We start from the raw sequence: 15,616 nt of genomic DNA on the forward strand, positions 1-15,616 counted from the left end.
TCATGTCAACATCTTATGTGTTGATATTTTACAAATGTCAGGAAAACATAGCATCTTCAAATGGGTACTCAATATAGTATTCGACTTTCATAAAGTTAGGGGACTGACAAGAGATAGATTAACAATATAATGGTCTATGCAGCAGAGTTACCCCAACTTTGAGTCCTCTCAAGCACCATCTAATATCCCTCTTTTGTAAGGCCTTGCACGGTAAATGTCACATTTACACTCAATCCAAAAAGGAGTATGTATGTTAAGAAGTAGAAAAAAAGCAAGTAACAGTAAGCAGGCTGACTATTGGACACATCAACCTAAACAGCCCACATCACATTATAGCATCCAAGCGTGTTTTGTGATCATTGTGAGGTACCAGATATATGCAGGAAATATGTATCAGAGAGAGAGAGGACATGTTGGAAGAAATTAAATGATTAGGGCTAACAGGAGCGAAAGTAAAGAACATAGGCTACTGGAGTGTGGTGAAAGAGGACAAGGCAGCAGATGCTTGGTCAGCTTCCTAATGACAACAAGACTGAAAATCTGACATACTGGACACTGTAGGAGTTAACTAATTCCAGAAGATGGCAGTAGTGCAACATTAAAGATGCAATCTGCCTTTAAATCCCAAAGAAGAAGAAGAAGCAATTCCCTTACATTCCTTAGAATTTTGATACCCGGTAAACGAGGCAGAGTGAGACGTCCTGCCTTGTTTCCACCTCTCTGGTTGAACTTCCTGATGCCTCCTTCGCCCCGCCCTCGTCTTTGAAACGACAACAGCGCCAAACTTCGGGGTCCCAAACGGGAAAATGACTACTGGTGCCAAGGAGCCGCAATGGAGAAAGGTTCATTCCGCCACGGGAGTGATACCGCGGTCCAGACACGGACACCGAGCAGTTGCCATACGGGAGCTAATTGTTGTGTTCGGTGGTGGAAATGAAGGGATAGCGGAGGACCTTCATGTTTACAACACTGGTAAGCTAACGTTAGCTGAACGGCTAATGTTTTTAGCATGCACAGGAGTCAAACAGACCCAAACCAGCCCTTTGCATGAGCTTTTGTTGTTCATTTAAAAAGTCATCGACTATTCAAGCATAATTTCGGTATTATAGGGTTTGTTATTGTAAACTAGCCACTAGTATCCCCCGAAATTGACGAGCAAATCAAAAACACGTAACGTTAGCTAACTTACTAGTAGTGGGAGCGTCATGTCATTTGTTTGGTCAGCGTAGCGAAAACAAACGACATTGAATGTAAAAGGTGTGACAAAGCAACACACTTAAATGTAGCTTTATCTAAGTTAACATTATGCAATCATTGTAATGTTAGCAGAACTTAAAACAGGCAGATAAATATATATATATATATATATATATATATAGATAGATAGATAGATAGATAGATAGATAGATAGATAGATACTTTATTGATCCCCAAGGGGAAATTCAAGGTCCCAGTAGCTTAAAGACATCACACACAACATTCACATACATCAGAAACAGGATGATAAAATAACAAATCCACATGAATAATATGGACAAGAAAAATAAATAATGTATAAGCATGAGACGCTTGCGGTGACAGGGCAGGGACTGACCCTGTGATTTAGTATGCATGGTAAGGTGCTCTATGGGAGTCTGTGTCATGGTGGTAGTGCAAATAAGTCCAATAGTGCAAAGATAAAGTCTAGAGACCAGCATTAAATATTGACAATATAAGAGAATAATGTAGACATAGTAATATAAAAACTATAGCAGTGCAAGGATAAAGTTTAAAAAAGACAGCATTAAATATGGGCATTATAAGGGAATAAAGTAGACAGTATAGACACAAATCAACAGTCAATATTAAAGGTTTGAAGTGAGAACAAAGGGTTACAGCCATTGCTCAAGTATTAAGTTAGACCTCAGTCCAGGCTGGGGGAAGGAGGGAGAGAGGGAGGGGTTGTGCATATGGGCTAATATAGCCAATAAACATTGTATACAATGTAAGCAGTTAACAGTGGGCCAGTGGACAGTCAGTACATAACTATTATTGTAGGAGGTAGTGGAAGTGGAAGTGGTGGAGAGGGAGGAGAGGCAGACAGACTATGCAGAGAAGTCTCTCTCTCCTCTTCCTTTTTGTGAAGCATTGTAGAGTTGTATGGCCCTGGGGACAAATGACTTTCTCAGTCTGTCAGTTGTGCATGGCAGTGTGCGTAGTGTTGAGCTGATCATGCTCTTCTGCTTTGCGATAGTGCTGTGGAGTGGATGACAGTCACTGTCCAAAATGTTGAGCAGTTTGTTCAGGCTCCTTTTATCTGATATCGAAGTGATGCACTCCAGTTCCACCCATTTTTGGCGTGAAGTGATTGCTGTACTATATAAATGATGTGTTGTGGAGGGCATTTTGCAGTAAAGACCATTCAATTGTAATGCTTTTTGTAATGAAGGTCCTGTTGAGGTGGTGTTTGAGGTAATATTTATTAGGGCTGCACGAGATGAGGAAAACATTTATGGAGAATTTTTCTATCATTGAAAAATATTAAAATGATTATAGTGTGATTTTTGCAAGGATCTGTACCAAACAAAGATTTTTTTTCTTTAGTCTGTAGGTTACGATTTGTAGGTCGGGACATCTCTGCAGCAACACAATACATAATTTGGAATGGTTTGACACATATTTAGCCTTTTAACAAATATTGCGCTTTGGATATTGCACTAGTCCATATTGCGATTTCGATATTGCAATGCGGTTAATTGTGCAGCCCTAATATTTGGGGTGGCAGTAGCTCAGTCAGTAGGGGGTTGGGTTGCTGGTTCAAGTCCCCATACGGACCAAAGTATGGTGGTGGACTGGTAGCTGGAGAGGTGCCAGTTCACCTCCTGGGCACTGCCAAGGTGCTCTTGAGCAAGGCACCGAATCCCCAACTGCTTGGGGCGCCTTTCCATGGGCAGCTCCCTCACTCTGACATCTCTCCATTAGTGCATGTATAGGTACTGAGCATGTGTGTGTAATTCAGGCCTGAGTGTAATAACAACAGAGTGAAAACATTGTAATTTCCCCTTGAATGATTAATAAAGTATACATTATTATTATTATTATTATTATTATTATTATTTTTTTATCCATCTGCAAAAATAGCTCTGTTTGTTTCCAAACAGGGTGCATAAAATGTCTAAAAGGCAGCATTCACCAGGATGTTTTTTTCTAATACAAAGACATCTGCCCATTGTTCCAGTCTCAAGGCAGTGGTTTCTGCCTGCGGTGAGGGGTGACATCCCGCCCGGCTGTGCTTCCCATGGTTTCGTCTGCGAAGGCACTCGAATACTGGTCTTTGGTGGCATGGTTGAGTTCGGGAAATACACCAACAGCCTCTATGAACTTCAGGTAATGCCGTCACAGTTCTTCAGATGTGATTCTGACCCTGGTGCTGTAGTGAAGAAAAATTCTCACATCTTGTCTTTGGTTTCGTGTGGCTCAGGCTAGTCGCTGGCTGTGGAAGAAGCTGAAGCCCAGAGCACCCAGGAATGGCATACCTCCATGCCCTCGGATTGGACACAGCTTCACTCTTGTGGGTAACAAGTGCTACCTGTTTGGAGGCCTGGCCAATGATAGTGAAGACCCCAACGGCAACGTACCAAGGTACTGTGCAAATACATACAAGAACCATAACATTTTATTAGAGTTTGTTGAGGGTCTGGCTAGTCCACACAGCATTCCGGGCTAGGAGAAAAACATGCTCTAGTTTATTGACATTTCTTTAAACCAATCACAATCATCTTGGGTGGCACGAAGCGCCGGACAGAGCAACGGTGCCTCTGCGAAATAGCCTCAGGAAGGAACTTGTTTTGGTAGAACATGAGCATTTAGGGAGGCGAGCTCTGGAATTAAAATTGATGTTGGGTGTGTGATAAGAATTGTACTCAAAAAAAGATCAATATAATTTGATTGTTGGTTCTAGCTCAGAGGATGTTTCCCAAATCGACCGGAGGGACATCTGGCCAAAAATGAGGGACATCCGGCGGAACCTCCGGGAGCATCGGAACAATCCCGTAAATGAAACGTTGTCGATATAGACTAACGACAATGAAAAGCAGCAAATCCTCTTCTGTGAGAAACTAGAACCAGAGAATGTGTGGCATTTTACATTTACTTGCAAATTGATTTAAAAATAGTTGAATTTTTAATAGTTGAAAGTTATCTTATTGATGAATCTTTTCACCTCTAGTTTAAAGTATAACTTTTACATTGGTGTTTAAATTCAGAGTGGGCTTCTAGTGACTTGATCATGTTGCTAGTGCAAGTCCACAATCATATTAGCTAACCGGCGTGGAGACTATACAGTTTGATATATAACCTTTATCTAAGAGATGGTTGCAGAAATGAGTTTGACTTTTTACCATCTTAGATACATGTGTGACTTCTATGAGCTGGAGCTGCAGTCGTCATCAGGGGCAAGAGGCTGGAGCATCCCAGAGACGAAGGGTGGTGGTCCCTCAGCACGGGAGTCCCACACCTCGGTTGCCTACACTGGCCTCGGCTCCCCGAAGATCTACATCTTTGGAGGGATGCAAGGATGCCGGCTAGACGACCTCTGGCAGCTTGACCTTGGTAGGACTTTTTTATTTTATTTTTATTTGTTTTGATAGATAATAAAGTCTGCAATTTTCAGAAAGTGAACATTTCAACTTTTTGAATCCTTTAGTTGCTACTGTACCTTGAATAAAATACAAGAGTTTGCAAAACAAGACTATTACATTACTACTAACATTATTCTTTTCCTTTCTTCAGACACAATGGTTTGGTCAATGCCTGAAACCAGGGGTTTCACCCCACTTTCCAGAAGCCTTCACTCTGCCAGTGTCATTGGAAACAAGTAAGGGATCCATCATTATCAGTGTCATATCTCTGTCAAGCAGATGTGTAGTTTGTATTGCATCACATTAATATATAATATATATATATATATATATATATATATATATATATATATATATATATATATATATACCTGAAAGAAGTAGAGAACCTGACCCGCTAGTGTCAGGCCAAGAACCTACTCGTGAATGTCAGCAGGACTAAAAAGATGATCGGGGACTTTGGGAAGAGAATGGGTGAACAGCTTCAAGTACCTTGGTGTCCGCATCACCTCATTGAGGGTCTGACCTCGGCTCTGCATACTGACTCAGTGGTGAGAAAGGCAAGGCCGAGACTGCTTCACCTCAGGCGCCTGAGGAAAATCCAGGTATCCCTCTAAAATACTGAGCAGTTTCTATTCTTGCATCGTCGAGAGCATCCTGACAGGGAACATCACTGCCTGGTACGGAAACGGCACCGAACCGGACCGCAACGCCCTGCAGAGAGTGTTTTTTGTTGGGCTGAACATATAACAGGCGGCCATTGCCTAAAGGATATTTACACCAGGCGCTGCAAGAAAAAGGAAGAAAATCAATAAAGATCAAAACCACCAGGGTAACAGCCTTTTCACCCTGTTGAGGTCGAGAAAAAGGTACCGGATACACATGGCCAGCACTGTGAGGCTCAGAATGAGCTTCTACCCTCAGACCATTAGGATCCTCCACCCTGAACCCCCCATACGCATATATATGTGTTATTATTGTTGTTATTACTACTTCTACTGATATTATTACTATATTATTACTATTATTATCAAAACAACTTAAAGTGCTCATATTATGCTTTTTGGCTTTTTCCATTTCGTTTATTGTGTTATATATCTTTTTTGTGCATGTTATAGGTTTACAAAGTGAAAAAGCCCAAAGTCCACCCCAAAGGGAGTTACCATCTCCAACAGAAAACACTGTTCACCAACTGCTCCAAACAAATCTGTTGTAGTCCAGCCTTTACTTCCGTGATGAATCTGCATCACTTTGTAACACACGTTATGATGCTCGCCTAGCTGCTAGCATGGCACTCCCTCATACTCTGCTTCTGACTGGGTAGTAGTCCTTACCTAGCTACTGCGCATGTGCGACTCCCAACAGAGATGGAACAGAAGTGAGATGCCTCACTCTGTAGCTAAAACAGAGAGCTCTGGAACTGGCTTGCCTTTGACAAAGTCCTGTGTGTCCCTCTGTCTGCAGGATGTATGTTTTTGGTGGCTGGATTCCTGTACCAGAGTCAGATGAACACAATGCTTTAGGAACTGAATGGATCTGCAGTGACTCCCTAACTGTACTCAACTTAGGTCAGTACATTTTCTCTAAAAAATATCAGTTTTCATACAGGGTGAATCCCTAGAGAGCATCTTTATTGGTTCAGTTTTGGAAAAATGTTTTTTTAACATCAGATTTGTCAACACGACTGCTGCGCTTTATGGGAAAATAAAAGTTACGGTGCATCTTCTTTATTTATTCAGCCCATAGGCTTTTTTTTTTTTTTACATTGTTAAGAGGCCAGCAAGTTCACTGCTGCCCTGTTTTTCTGTCATAGACACTATGAGCTGGCAGAACCTGGGGCCAGAGCAGCAGGGCAATATCGAGTCCCAGCTGCAGATCCATGGACCCCAGAGTGAGGATCCGTACGCCTGTAGGCCCAGAGCCAGGGCCGGCCACTGTGCTGCCACTGTCGGGTCCAGGCTTTACATTTGGAGCGGCCGTGACGGGTTCCGTAAGAGCTGGAACTACCAGGTCTGCTGCAAGGACCTCTGGTACCTGGAGACAGGTGAAAACTGAGACTGAGCTCAGCTGTTAAGAGAGGCTTTAAGTGATTTTTTTGCTTGACTTTGGTGAAATTTTGAAGCAAGTGACAGAACATGTTTTGTCAGTGCTGAAAAAAAAAAAGAGGTAAATACAGTTCTTCAATATCATATTCTGTATTCTGTCCTCAGATCGACCAGCCGCCCCAGAGGCAGTGTTACTCATCAAATCCACAGTCAGCATGCTTCATGTGGCGTGGCGCCCCCTGGCAGCAGCAGACTGCTACATCCTTCAGATCCAGCCTGCACCTCCACCAGCCAAACCAGTCGGTCCAACTGTAACGGGTGGACTGGACGGGAAGGCTACAGACACTGCAGGTATGGACAGTGCACGTATTCCTCAGAGAAAAAAGGCTCAGGACACAGCTAAAAATCATGGAATGAGAGCTGGACAATATAGAGTAAATCAAATATCCCAATATGTTTGACCAAATACCTTGATATCGATATTGCGGCGATATTGTAATGTTGACTATTGGTGCTTTAACAAAATATTTACACAATGAGAGTTTTGACAAATAATCCTCAGTAATGTGGATACAATGACTAAGTGGGTAAAGACAAATAATAGAACAGTTACAACAGTCTGGAAAGTTCAGAAAATGACATCACTTTCAATAAAAACGAATAAAAAAAAAAAAAAAGGAAAATGACATCACTATATAAGACAACACTTGTGTCATATTACGATATCCAAAATTTAAGACGATATCTCATCTCATACACTTCTCCGGGAACCATCACCTTATCGTGGTTGAGAGGTTTGTGTGTCCCTATGAACCTGAGGTCTGTGTTGTCTGGAGCTTTGTGCTCCTGGTAGGGTCTCCCAAGGCAAAGTGGTCTCAGGTGAGGGGCCAGACAAAGAATGGTTCAAAAATCCTATGAAAAATCGAGGAAGGGATGAAGTGACCCTGCCCGCAGGAAGCCCGGGGCCCCCATCTGAAGCCAGGCCCAGATGGAGGGCTCGTCAGCGAGCGTCTGGTGGCCGGGTTTGCCACGGAGCCCGGCCGGGCATAGCCCGAAAAAGCTATGTGGCGGACATCTCTCCATCCCATGGGCCCACCACCTGTGGGAGGAACCGCTGGGGTCAGGTGCGCTGCCGCATGGGTGGCAGTGAAGGTCAGGGGCCTCGACGGACCAGACCCGGGCAGCAGAGGCTGGCTCTGGGGACGTAGAATGTCACCTCTCTGTGGGGGAAGGAGCCGGAACTTGTGCGGGAGGTGGAGCGCTACCGGTTAGATCTGGTGGGGCTTACCTCTACGCACGTCTCGGTTCTGGAACCATACTCCTGGATAGGGGTTGGACTCTTTTCTTCTCCGGAGTTGCCCAGGGTGTGAGGCGCCGGGCGGGTGTGGGGATACTCACAAGCCCTCGGCTGAGCGCCGCTACGTTGGAGTTTAACCCGGTGGACGAGAGGGTCGACCCCCCTACGCCTGCGGGTTGTGGGGGGGGGGGGGAACTCTGACTGTTGTTTGTGCATATGCACCAAACAAGAGTTCAGAGTATTCGGCCTTCTTGGAGACCTTGAGTGGAGTCCTGCATGGGGCTCCAGTCGGGGACTCCATAGTTCTGCTGGGGGACTTCAACGCGCACGTGGGTAATGATGGAGACACATGGAGAGGAGTGATTGGGAGGAACGGCCTCCCTGATCTAAACCAGAGTGGTTGTTTGTTGTTGGACTTCTGTGCTAGTCATGGATTGTCTATAACGAACACCATGTTCGAACATAGGGATGCTCATAAGTGTACTTGGTACCAGAGCACCCTAGGCCAAAGGTCAATGATCGATTTTATAATCGTTTCATCTGATCTGAGGCCGTATGTTTTGGACGCTCGGGTGAAGAGAGGGGCGGAGCTGTCAACTGATCACCATCTGGTGGTGAGTTGGGTCAGGGGGTGGGGGAAGACTCTGGACAGACCTGGTAAGCCCAAACGGGTAGTGCGGGTAAATTGGGAACGTCTGGAGGAGGCCCCTGTCCGACAGACTTTCAACTCACACCTCCGGCGGAGCTTTTCGTGCATCCCTGTGGAGGCTGGGGGCATTGAACCCGAGTGGACAATGTTCAAAGTTTCCATTGCTGATGCTGCGGTGAGGAGCTGTGGTCTTAGGGTCTTAGGTGCCTCAAGGGGCGGTAACCCACGAACACCGTGGTGGACACCGGTGGTCAGGGAAGCCGTCCGACTGAAGAAGGAGTCTTTCCGGGATATGTTATCCCAGACGACTCCGGAGGCAGTTGCAAGGTACCGAAGGGCCCGAAGGGCTGCAGCCTCTGCCGTGAAAGAGGCAAAGCAGCGTGTGTGGGAGAAGTTCGGAGAAGACATGGAGAAGGACTTTCGGTCGGCACCAAGGTGCTTCTGGAAAACCGTTCGCCACCTCAGGAGGGGAAGCGGGGAACCATCCAAGCTGTGTACAGTAAGGATGGGACGCTGTTGACCTCAACTGAGGAGGTAATAGGGCGGTGGAAGGAGCACTTTGAGGAACTCCTAAATCCGACTAATACGCCCTCTATGGTAGAGGCAGAGCTGGAGGATGATGGGGGGATTGTCGTCAATTTCCCTGGTGGAGGTTGCTGAGGTAGTTAAACAACTCCACAGTGGCAAAGCCCCAGGAATTGATGAGATCCGTCCAGAAATGCTTAAAGCTCTGGGTGTGGAGGGGTTGTCTTGGTTGACACGTCTCTTCAACATTGCGTGGAAGTCTGGGACGGTGCCTAAGGAGTGGCAGACCGGGGTGGTGGTTCCCCTTTTTAAAAAGGGGGACCAGAGGGTGTGTGCCAATTACAGGGGTATCACACTTCTCAGCCTCCCCGGTAAAGTCTACTCCAAGGTGCTGGAAAAGAGGGTTCGGTCGATAGTCGAATCTCAGGTTGAAGAGGAACAATGCGGATTCCGTCCTGGTCGTGGAACAACGGACCAGATCTTTACTCTCGCAAGGATCCTGGAGGGAGCCTGGGAGTATGCCCAACCAGTCTACATGTGTTTTGTGGATCTGGAGAAGGCGTATGACCGGGTGCCCCGGGAGATACTGTGGGAGGTGCTGCGGGAGTACGGGGTGAGGAGGTCCCTTCTCAGGGCCGTCCAATCTCTGTACGACCAAAGCGAGAGCTGTGTCCGGGTTCTCGGCAGTAAGTCGGACTCGTTTCAGGTGAGAGTTGGCCTCCGCCAGGGCTGCACTTTGTCACCAATCCTGTTTGTAGTATTTATGGACAGGATATCGAGGCGTAGTCGGGGTGGAGAGGGGTTGCAGTTCGGTGGGCTGGGGATCTCATCGCTGCTTTTTGCAGATGATGTGGTCCTGATGGCATCATCGGCCTGTGACCTTCAGCACTCACTGGATCGGTTCGCAGCCGAGTGTGAAGCGGCTGGGATGAGGATCAGCACCTCTAAATCGGAGGCCATGGTTCTCAGCAGGAAACCGATGGAGTGCCTTCTCCAGGTAGGGAATGGGTCTTGTTCGCGAGTGAGGGGACAATGGAGCGGGTGATTGGTCGGAGAATCAGCACAACAGGTGCGGTATTACATTCAATTTATCACACCGTTGTGAAGAAAAGAGAGCTGAGCCAGAAGGCAAAGCTCTCAATCTACCCTCTTGTTCCTACCCTCACCTATGGTCATGAAGGCTGGGTCATGACCGAAAGAACCAGGGTACAAGCGGCCGAAATGGGTTTCCTCAGGAGGGTAGCTGGCGTCTCCCTTAGAGAGAGGGTGAGAAGCTCAGTTATCCGTGAGGAGCTCGGAGTAGAGCCGCTGCTCCTTTGCGTCGAAAGGAGCCAGTTGAGGTGGTTCGGGCATCTGGTAAGGATGCCCCCTGGGCGCCTCCCTAGGTAGGTGTTCCAGGCACGTCCAGCTGGGAGGAGGCCTCGGAGGAGACCCAGGACTAGGTGGAGGGATTATATCTCTAACATGGCCTGGGAACGCCTCGGGATCCCCCAGTCGGTGCTGGTTAATGTGGCCCGGGAAAGGGAAGTTTGGGGTCCCCTGCTGGAGCTGCTACCCCCGCGACCCGACCCCGGATAAGCGGATGAAGATGGATGGATGGATAGTCTCATACATCGATGTCGATATAAGTCTATATCCACCACTTCCGGGATTGCCCCGGTGCCGCCGGAAATTCCACTGTATATCCTTTTTTTCGACCGGATATCCGTCACCGAACGCTTCCTTTGTGTTGGTATTCTAAACTCCGGTGGATTTGGACCATGGTTAACTGCTCCTCAGATCTCCGCAGGGTAAATCCAGACAGCTAGCTAGACTATCTGTCCAATCTGAGTTTTCTGTTGCACGACTAAAACTACTTTTGAACGTACAAATGTTCCACCAAAACAAGATCCTTCCCGCTTAGCGCCGGCCATGACGATTGTGATTGGTTTAAGGAAAAGCCAATAAACCAGAGCACGTTTTTCTCCCATCCCGGAATGCTGTGTGGACTAGCCAGACCCGCTTCCGCAGCGGGAAGGTCTGGCAAAGCTAGACTAATATCGATAGGATATATTGCCAAGCCCTACATGGAATAGTTGAAGAATAGAAAGAAAATAGAGGTTACTAAACACAGAAATCTTACCGCCTGAAAAATACATTAACGGAAAAGAGACAGAGAATCTGTAGCACGTTTATCAGAGTGAGGGACTTTATAAAGATATGTTTGGCACTACAGTGAAATTTCGCTTAACTCTCCTTCTCAGGTGTCCAGTCTCTTCAACCTCCAACTGGAGGAGCCACTAATAAAGAAGCGAAAGCATCAGCTCAGGTAGATGTAACTTAAACATGTTTAAATCTGTCAACAAAGATGATTATATGTAATAAAACACTCCTGTTTTAGTATTAAATTGTATATCTAATCTACCAGCAGACCAACCTAAGAGACGAGGCATTCACGCTGAGCATGTTTAGAGTGGCTCCATCAGACACTGCTGCATTTTCTGTCTTTAGGTTTAGATGTAGAGTCTCTATTTTATGACCTCACCTCTTAGAACATTTTAGTTACATACACTTTAGGCATTTAGCAGATACTCCAGTCTAGAATAGAAAGAAAACCTGCCAATACAATAAAGAAGAGCACTGGTATGAAATAACTTCCATCCAAAGTTAAAAACACCATCCAAAGAAAGAAAACCCAGAGTTCAATTTTAAAGCAGGCCCAGACCGTTTTATGCACTGCTTCCTATTTAGAACACATATGTCTTGTACTTTACTTTCTCTCATAATTTCAGGATGCTTCAGCACAGCAGGAAACTACAGCGAAACTGTTCAGTGGCTCAGCAGAGACCAAAGCACAAGGAGGGAGGAGTGCTGGGAGGGAGACCGAGAAGGACTCTGACGCAAAACGCTGCAGTAAGCCTCGTTGTCAAGTGATTCAAAGCTGGATGATTTTTGTGCTTCCGCAAATGTAATTGTTCGGGACAATAAAAGATGCAGTAGGTATGTTAAAGCAAGTAAAGTAAGTTGTTGCCCTTGCTCTATTTCCCACACAGCGGAGAGGGAAACAAGACACAGCTTTTACGGTTTAGTCTGAACTGCTCTCGTTGATCTACAGGCCTTTTGCGCTCTCTACCTGTGTTGGTTATAGGTGCTGGACAGGAGACAGCAGCAGCAGAGGTCGGCAGCTCAGCTCAGCGCCAGCCAGGTAATGATGACGCTCAAATGTCAGTGATGAACCAGACTGCAGCACGTTGTGAAGTGAGATTCACCGTTTGCTTTCCTTTGCTTTTTACAGAAGAACAACCTGTTTCAGCTGACAAGAAAAACCGATTTCTACACCCCTACACATCAGGTCAGATCCACTTTTGAACAGTAATTATTAGTTCCCACTGTGCTCGGTCTAAACTAAGACTATAAACCCTCACCTCCAGCAGAATCCAGATGAAGCCGTGTGGTTTGACGTTGGTGTGTTCAAAGCGCTCTTCTCTGAGGTCAGCCACTACTTTCTACCTGCTGACGGTGAACAGGCGACTGCAGCCATCAGCAGCCGGCCGTCACACACTAAAGAGGTAAAAACTACTTCTGGACAGTTTTCATCGTTGATAATACATAGTGGATATTGATTGGGACTCAATGAAGATGCCATTTATTCCTGTCTTCTCACCCACACATTCTCTGTCAATACTTTGCTTCCCCATTAGCCCTTCCTCCAGAGGAATCTTGACTACCAAAGCAGAGAGAAGCAGGAGCTGGCTCCAGGTCAGACCTACAGGTTCAGAGTTGCAGGCATCAACTACTTTGGCCAGGGAGACTTCAGCCCAGTCAGCGAGTTCAAGACATGCCAACCTGGTTTCCCTGGAGCGCCATCTGCTGTCAAAATTACCAAGGTGATTATCAAGGAGCTGTTGATAAATTAAAGCAACACTAGAGACCTTTTCCCGGTGCCCCTACAGGTTGTCTCATTCGAACTACAGCTCGCGCTACCCGAGATAGCCAAACCTATCTCCACAGCGCTGTGGAGTAAGGTCTGGCTACACCACAGATACATTTTAGGATAGGAGAAACACTCTGGGTTGTTGGCATTTCTTTAAACCAATCACAATCGTCTTTTGCACCCCGCAAAAGAAAACGCCACATTAAATATTAAATGAAGTTAACTGTTAGAGTAACACACAATAGAGTATATCTATAATATAATAATAACGTGATCTATTTAAATTAGCTGGATACATGGTTACATGTAATTTGCTCTTACCAGTGTATCGCTGTGTGTACTTCATTTATAGCTTTCCCGTCAAACGCCCCAGTTAGAGAGTAAATGCCATAAACATATTCTTTGTAAATCTTTACAATCATTCACCCATTGAACTAAGCTGGCCTGGCTTTTTGCACGATCCACATTTTCTTCAAAACGTTCCATTTTCAGTGTGTAGCTCGCTAGCTCGAAGTTGGTTGTTGTTTCCTGAAGCGAAGGGATTAAGAACGAGCTGGTGTATTCGACACATTCCCCCCTAATACTCGTTTTCTGCACAGGCCAACGATTCAGTCAACATTACGTGGGAGGCTCCCCCCTCTCCATCGGGCCGGATCCTTGAGTATTCCATGTACATGGCGGTGAAAAAGAGTCGCTCCGCCAGCTCGGAGCGTCCAGGTCAGATGTCCTTCATCAGGATCTACCGCGGCACCAAGACGTCCTGCTCGGTCAGCTCCACCCACCTGGACAACGCCCAGATCGACTGCTCGGCCTCCAACCGACCAGCTGTTGTCTTCCGCATCGCTGCTAAGAATGAGCAGGGCTACGGTCCAGCCACGCAGATCCGCTGGATTCAAGGTGGAGATTAAGTGTTTTCAGTCTCTGCTCATTTTTCACACGTTATATATTTTTGTGGACAGATGCCAACTTGATTTAACCTCCTGTTTTAGATCCTAGTAAATTGCGAACGTCTGCATCCAAAGCCGACAGCAATGCTGAGGCTGACCAGGATGCTGCTGACAGGTAACCAGAGTAGTGACCTAATGATTTCTGTTCTTTCCACTTTTTAGGTTGGCATTTGTTTTTTATTGAATTGTCTCTTGCTTTTCCTTTTTGACTTGCAGCTCCAGCTGAAAATGTTTGGACCAATGGCACCGTGTTTTGGAAAGACAGTATGTGCTCTCAGGAAGGTGGCAATGTACGCCAATCAGATGTTGTAAATTTCCGAGATATTTTTGTTAATTTATTTTTTTTTTATATAATTAATTATTCCCTTGTAAATAGGTTTTCATAGGAAGCTTGACCACTTGGCTACTTTAGTTAAACTAATGTTTTGTTAAGTAATAAGTAATAGGATGTAGACTAAACTACAAGTATGATTTAAGATTTAAAAATCTTCAAAGGTTGGAGGTGCCTTAGAGTTTATTGCAACAGCCACTGATGCTGCTTTATACAGTATGTTGTGGTTTTGCATAAAACTTTTTTTATTTTATTTTTTTTACCGTGGACCACTTTTACGATCCTATTGACACAGTGAAGTTATAAAATACCAGTTATCTTTACAGTAGAAATGTTATTGTTATATAATCCGATCATTTACTATGATTCAGGTTTGGTTTAAGATCTTTGTTAATGTGTTTTCTCACTGTACACACAACCATGTTAACTACAAACATTTTCACTCTCCATTACATTTCTGCATCACAGTTGTTGTTTTATGATTCTTTTATTATCACTACCACCAAATTGTTCACAGATTGTTTACAAGTTAGTTTGTCTCTTTTTAAATATCTCTCATCAAAAAAAAAATCAATCCAAATCAAAAAATTGATGCTGACTGCAACCAAAGAGCAGAGCACTACTACTGTTTCTGATATGAATTAAAGGTATCAAAATTTTTTTTACAGATTTTACAGGAAGAGATGTGCGTGTTAACACTATTATTGTCTCTGGTTTGACCCGCTCACCATTTAATGGGCAAGAAGTGTGATTATTATCTTCCCTATCTTCCGCCATCATGTCTGGACTCTGGATTATTACAGCTCTTTTTAACCAGTGTGGTGAAGGAACATATGGAAAGATTGTTATCCAGACCTCAAATCAATGAGTCCAAGTGCTGCATCTCTTCATGGACTTAATAAAAAAGGATTTCGTGGCTGAAGAAGATTTGGTCAGGATAGACATACAGAGTAATGTTTAGATTAAACATGCATTTGATCAAGCTGCCGACTCATTATTTCCCTTGAAGAACAATTACGATAAGAGTCAGTCCCTGTGTCCTGTGTTTTATTGTTCCAAGAGCAAATTCACTCATGTACATTCACAGATTATCATTTTAGATGCATTGTGTGTAATGCAGCTGCATTTGTTCTCATTGGGGACATGTAAAATTATAAACCAAGACCTGTAGAACAATATGGCTTGCATTCAGCTTTTGTAAAAGCAGTAACCAAAGTGTTTAACAACAAGGTGCATTACGTTTTGCAGTATTTCTGGATATCAACAGACTAATTTATCATGAATTAATGG

General features: G+C 44.9%; 1 protein-coding gene across 1 annotated transcript; it reads left to right on the forward strand.

Annotated features, from left to right (window-relative positions):
• Positions 1-352: 352 nt before the first annotated feature.
• hcfc2 (host cell factor C2) lies at positions 353-15,308 on the forward strand. The gene is given in 18 exon segments (XM_078242641.1): positions 353-972; positions 3,218-3,366; positions 3,461-3,621; positions 4,388-4,590; positions 4,771-4,855; positions 6,084-6,187; positions 6,433-6,663; positions 6,830-7,015; positions 11,379-11,443; positions 11,907-11,997; positions 11,999-12,027; positions 12,263-12,319; positions 12,410-12,466; positions 12,546-12,683; positions 12,816-13,001; positions 13,648-13,945; positions 14,038-14,110; positions 14,212-15,308. Coding segments are annotated over 18 exon segments (2,289 nt in total). The 5' UTR covers positions 353-806; the 3' UTR covers positions 14,222-15,308.
• Positions 15,309-15,616: the final 308 nt, after the last annotated feature.

The sequence above is a fragment of the Sander vitreus genome, chromosome 23 (genome assembly GCF_031162955.1).
Source record: "Sander vitreus isolate 19-12246 chromosome 23, sanVit1, whole genome shotgun sequence".
NCBI classification, from domain to species: Eukaryota; Metazoa; Chordata; class Actinopteri; order Perciformes; family Percidae; genus Sander; species Sander vitreus.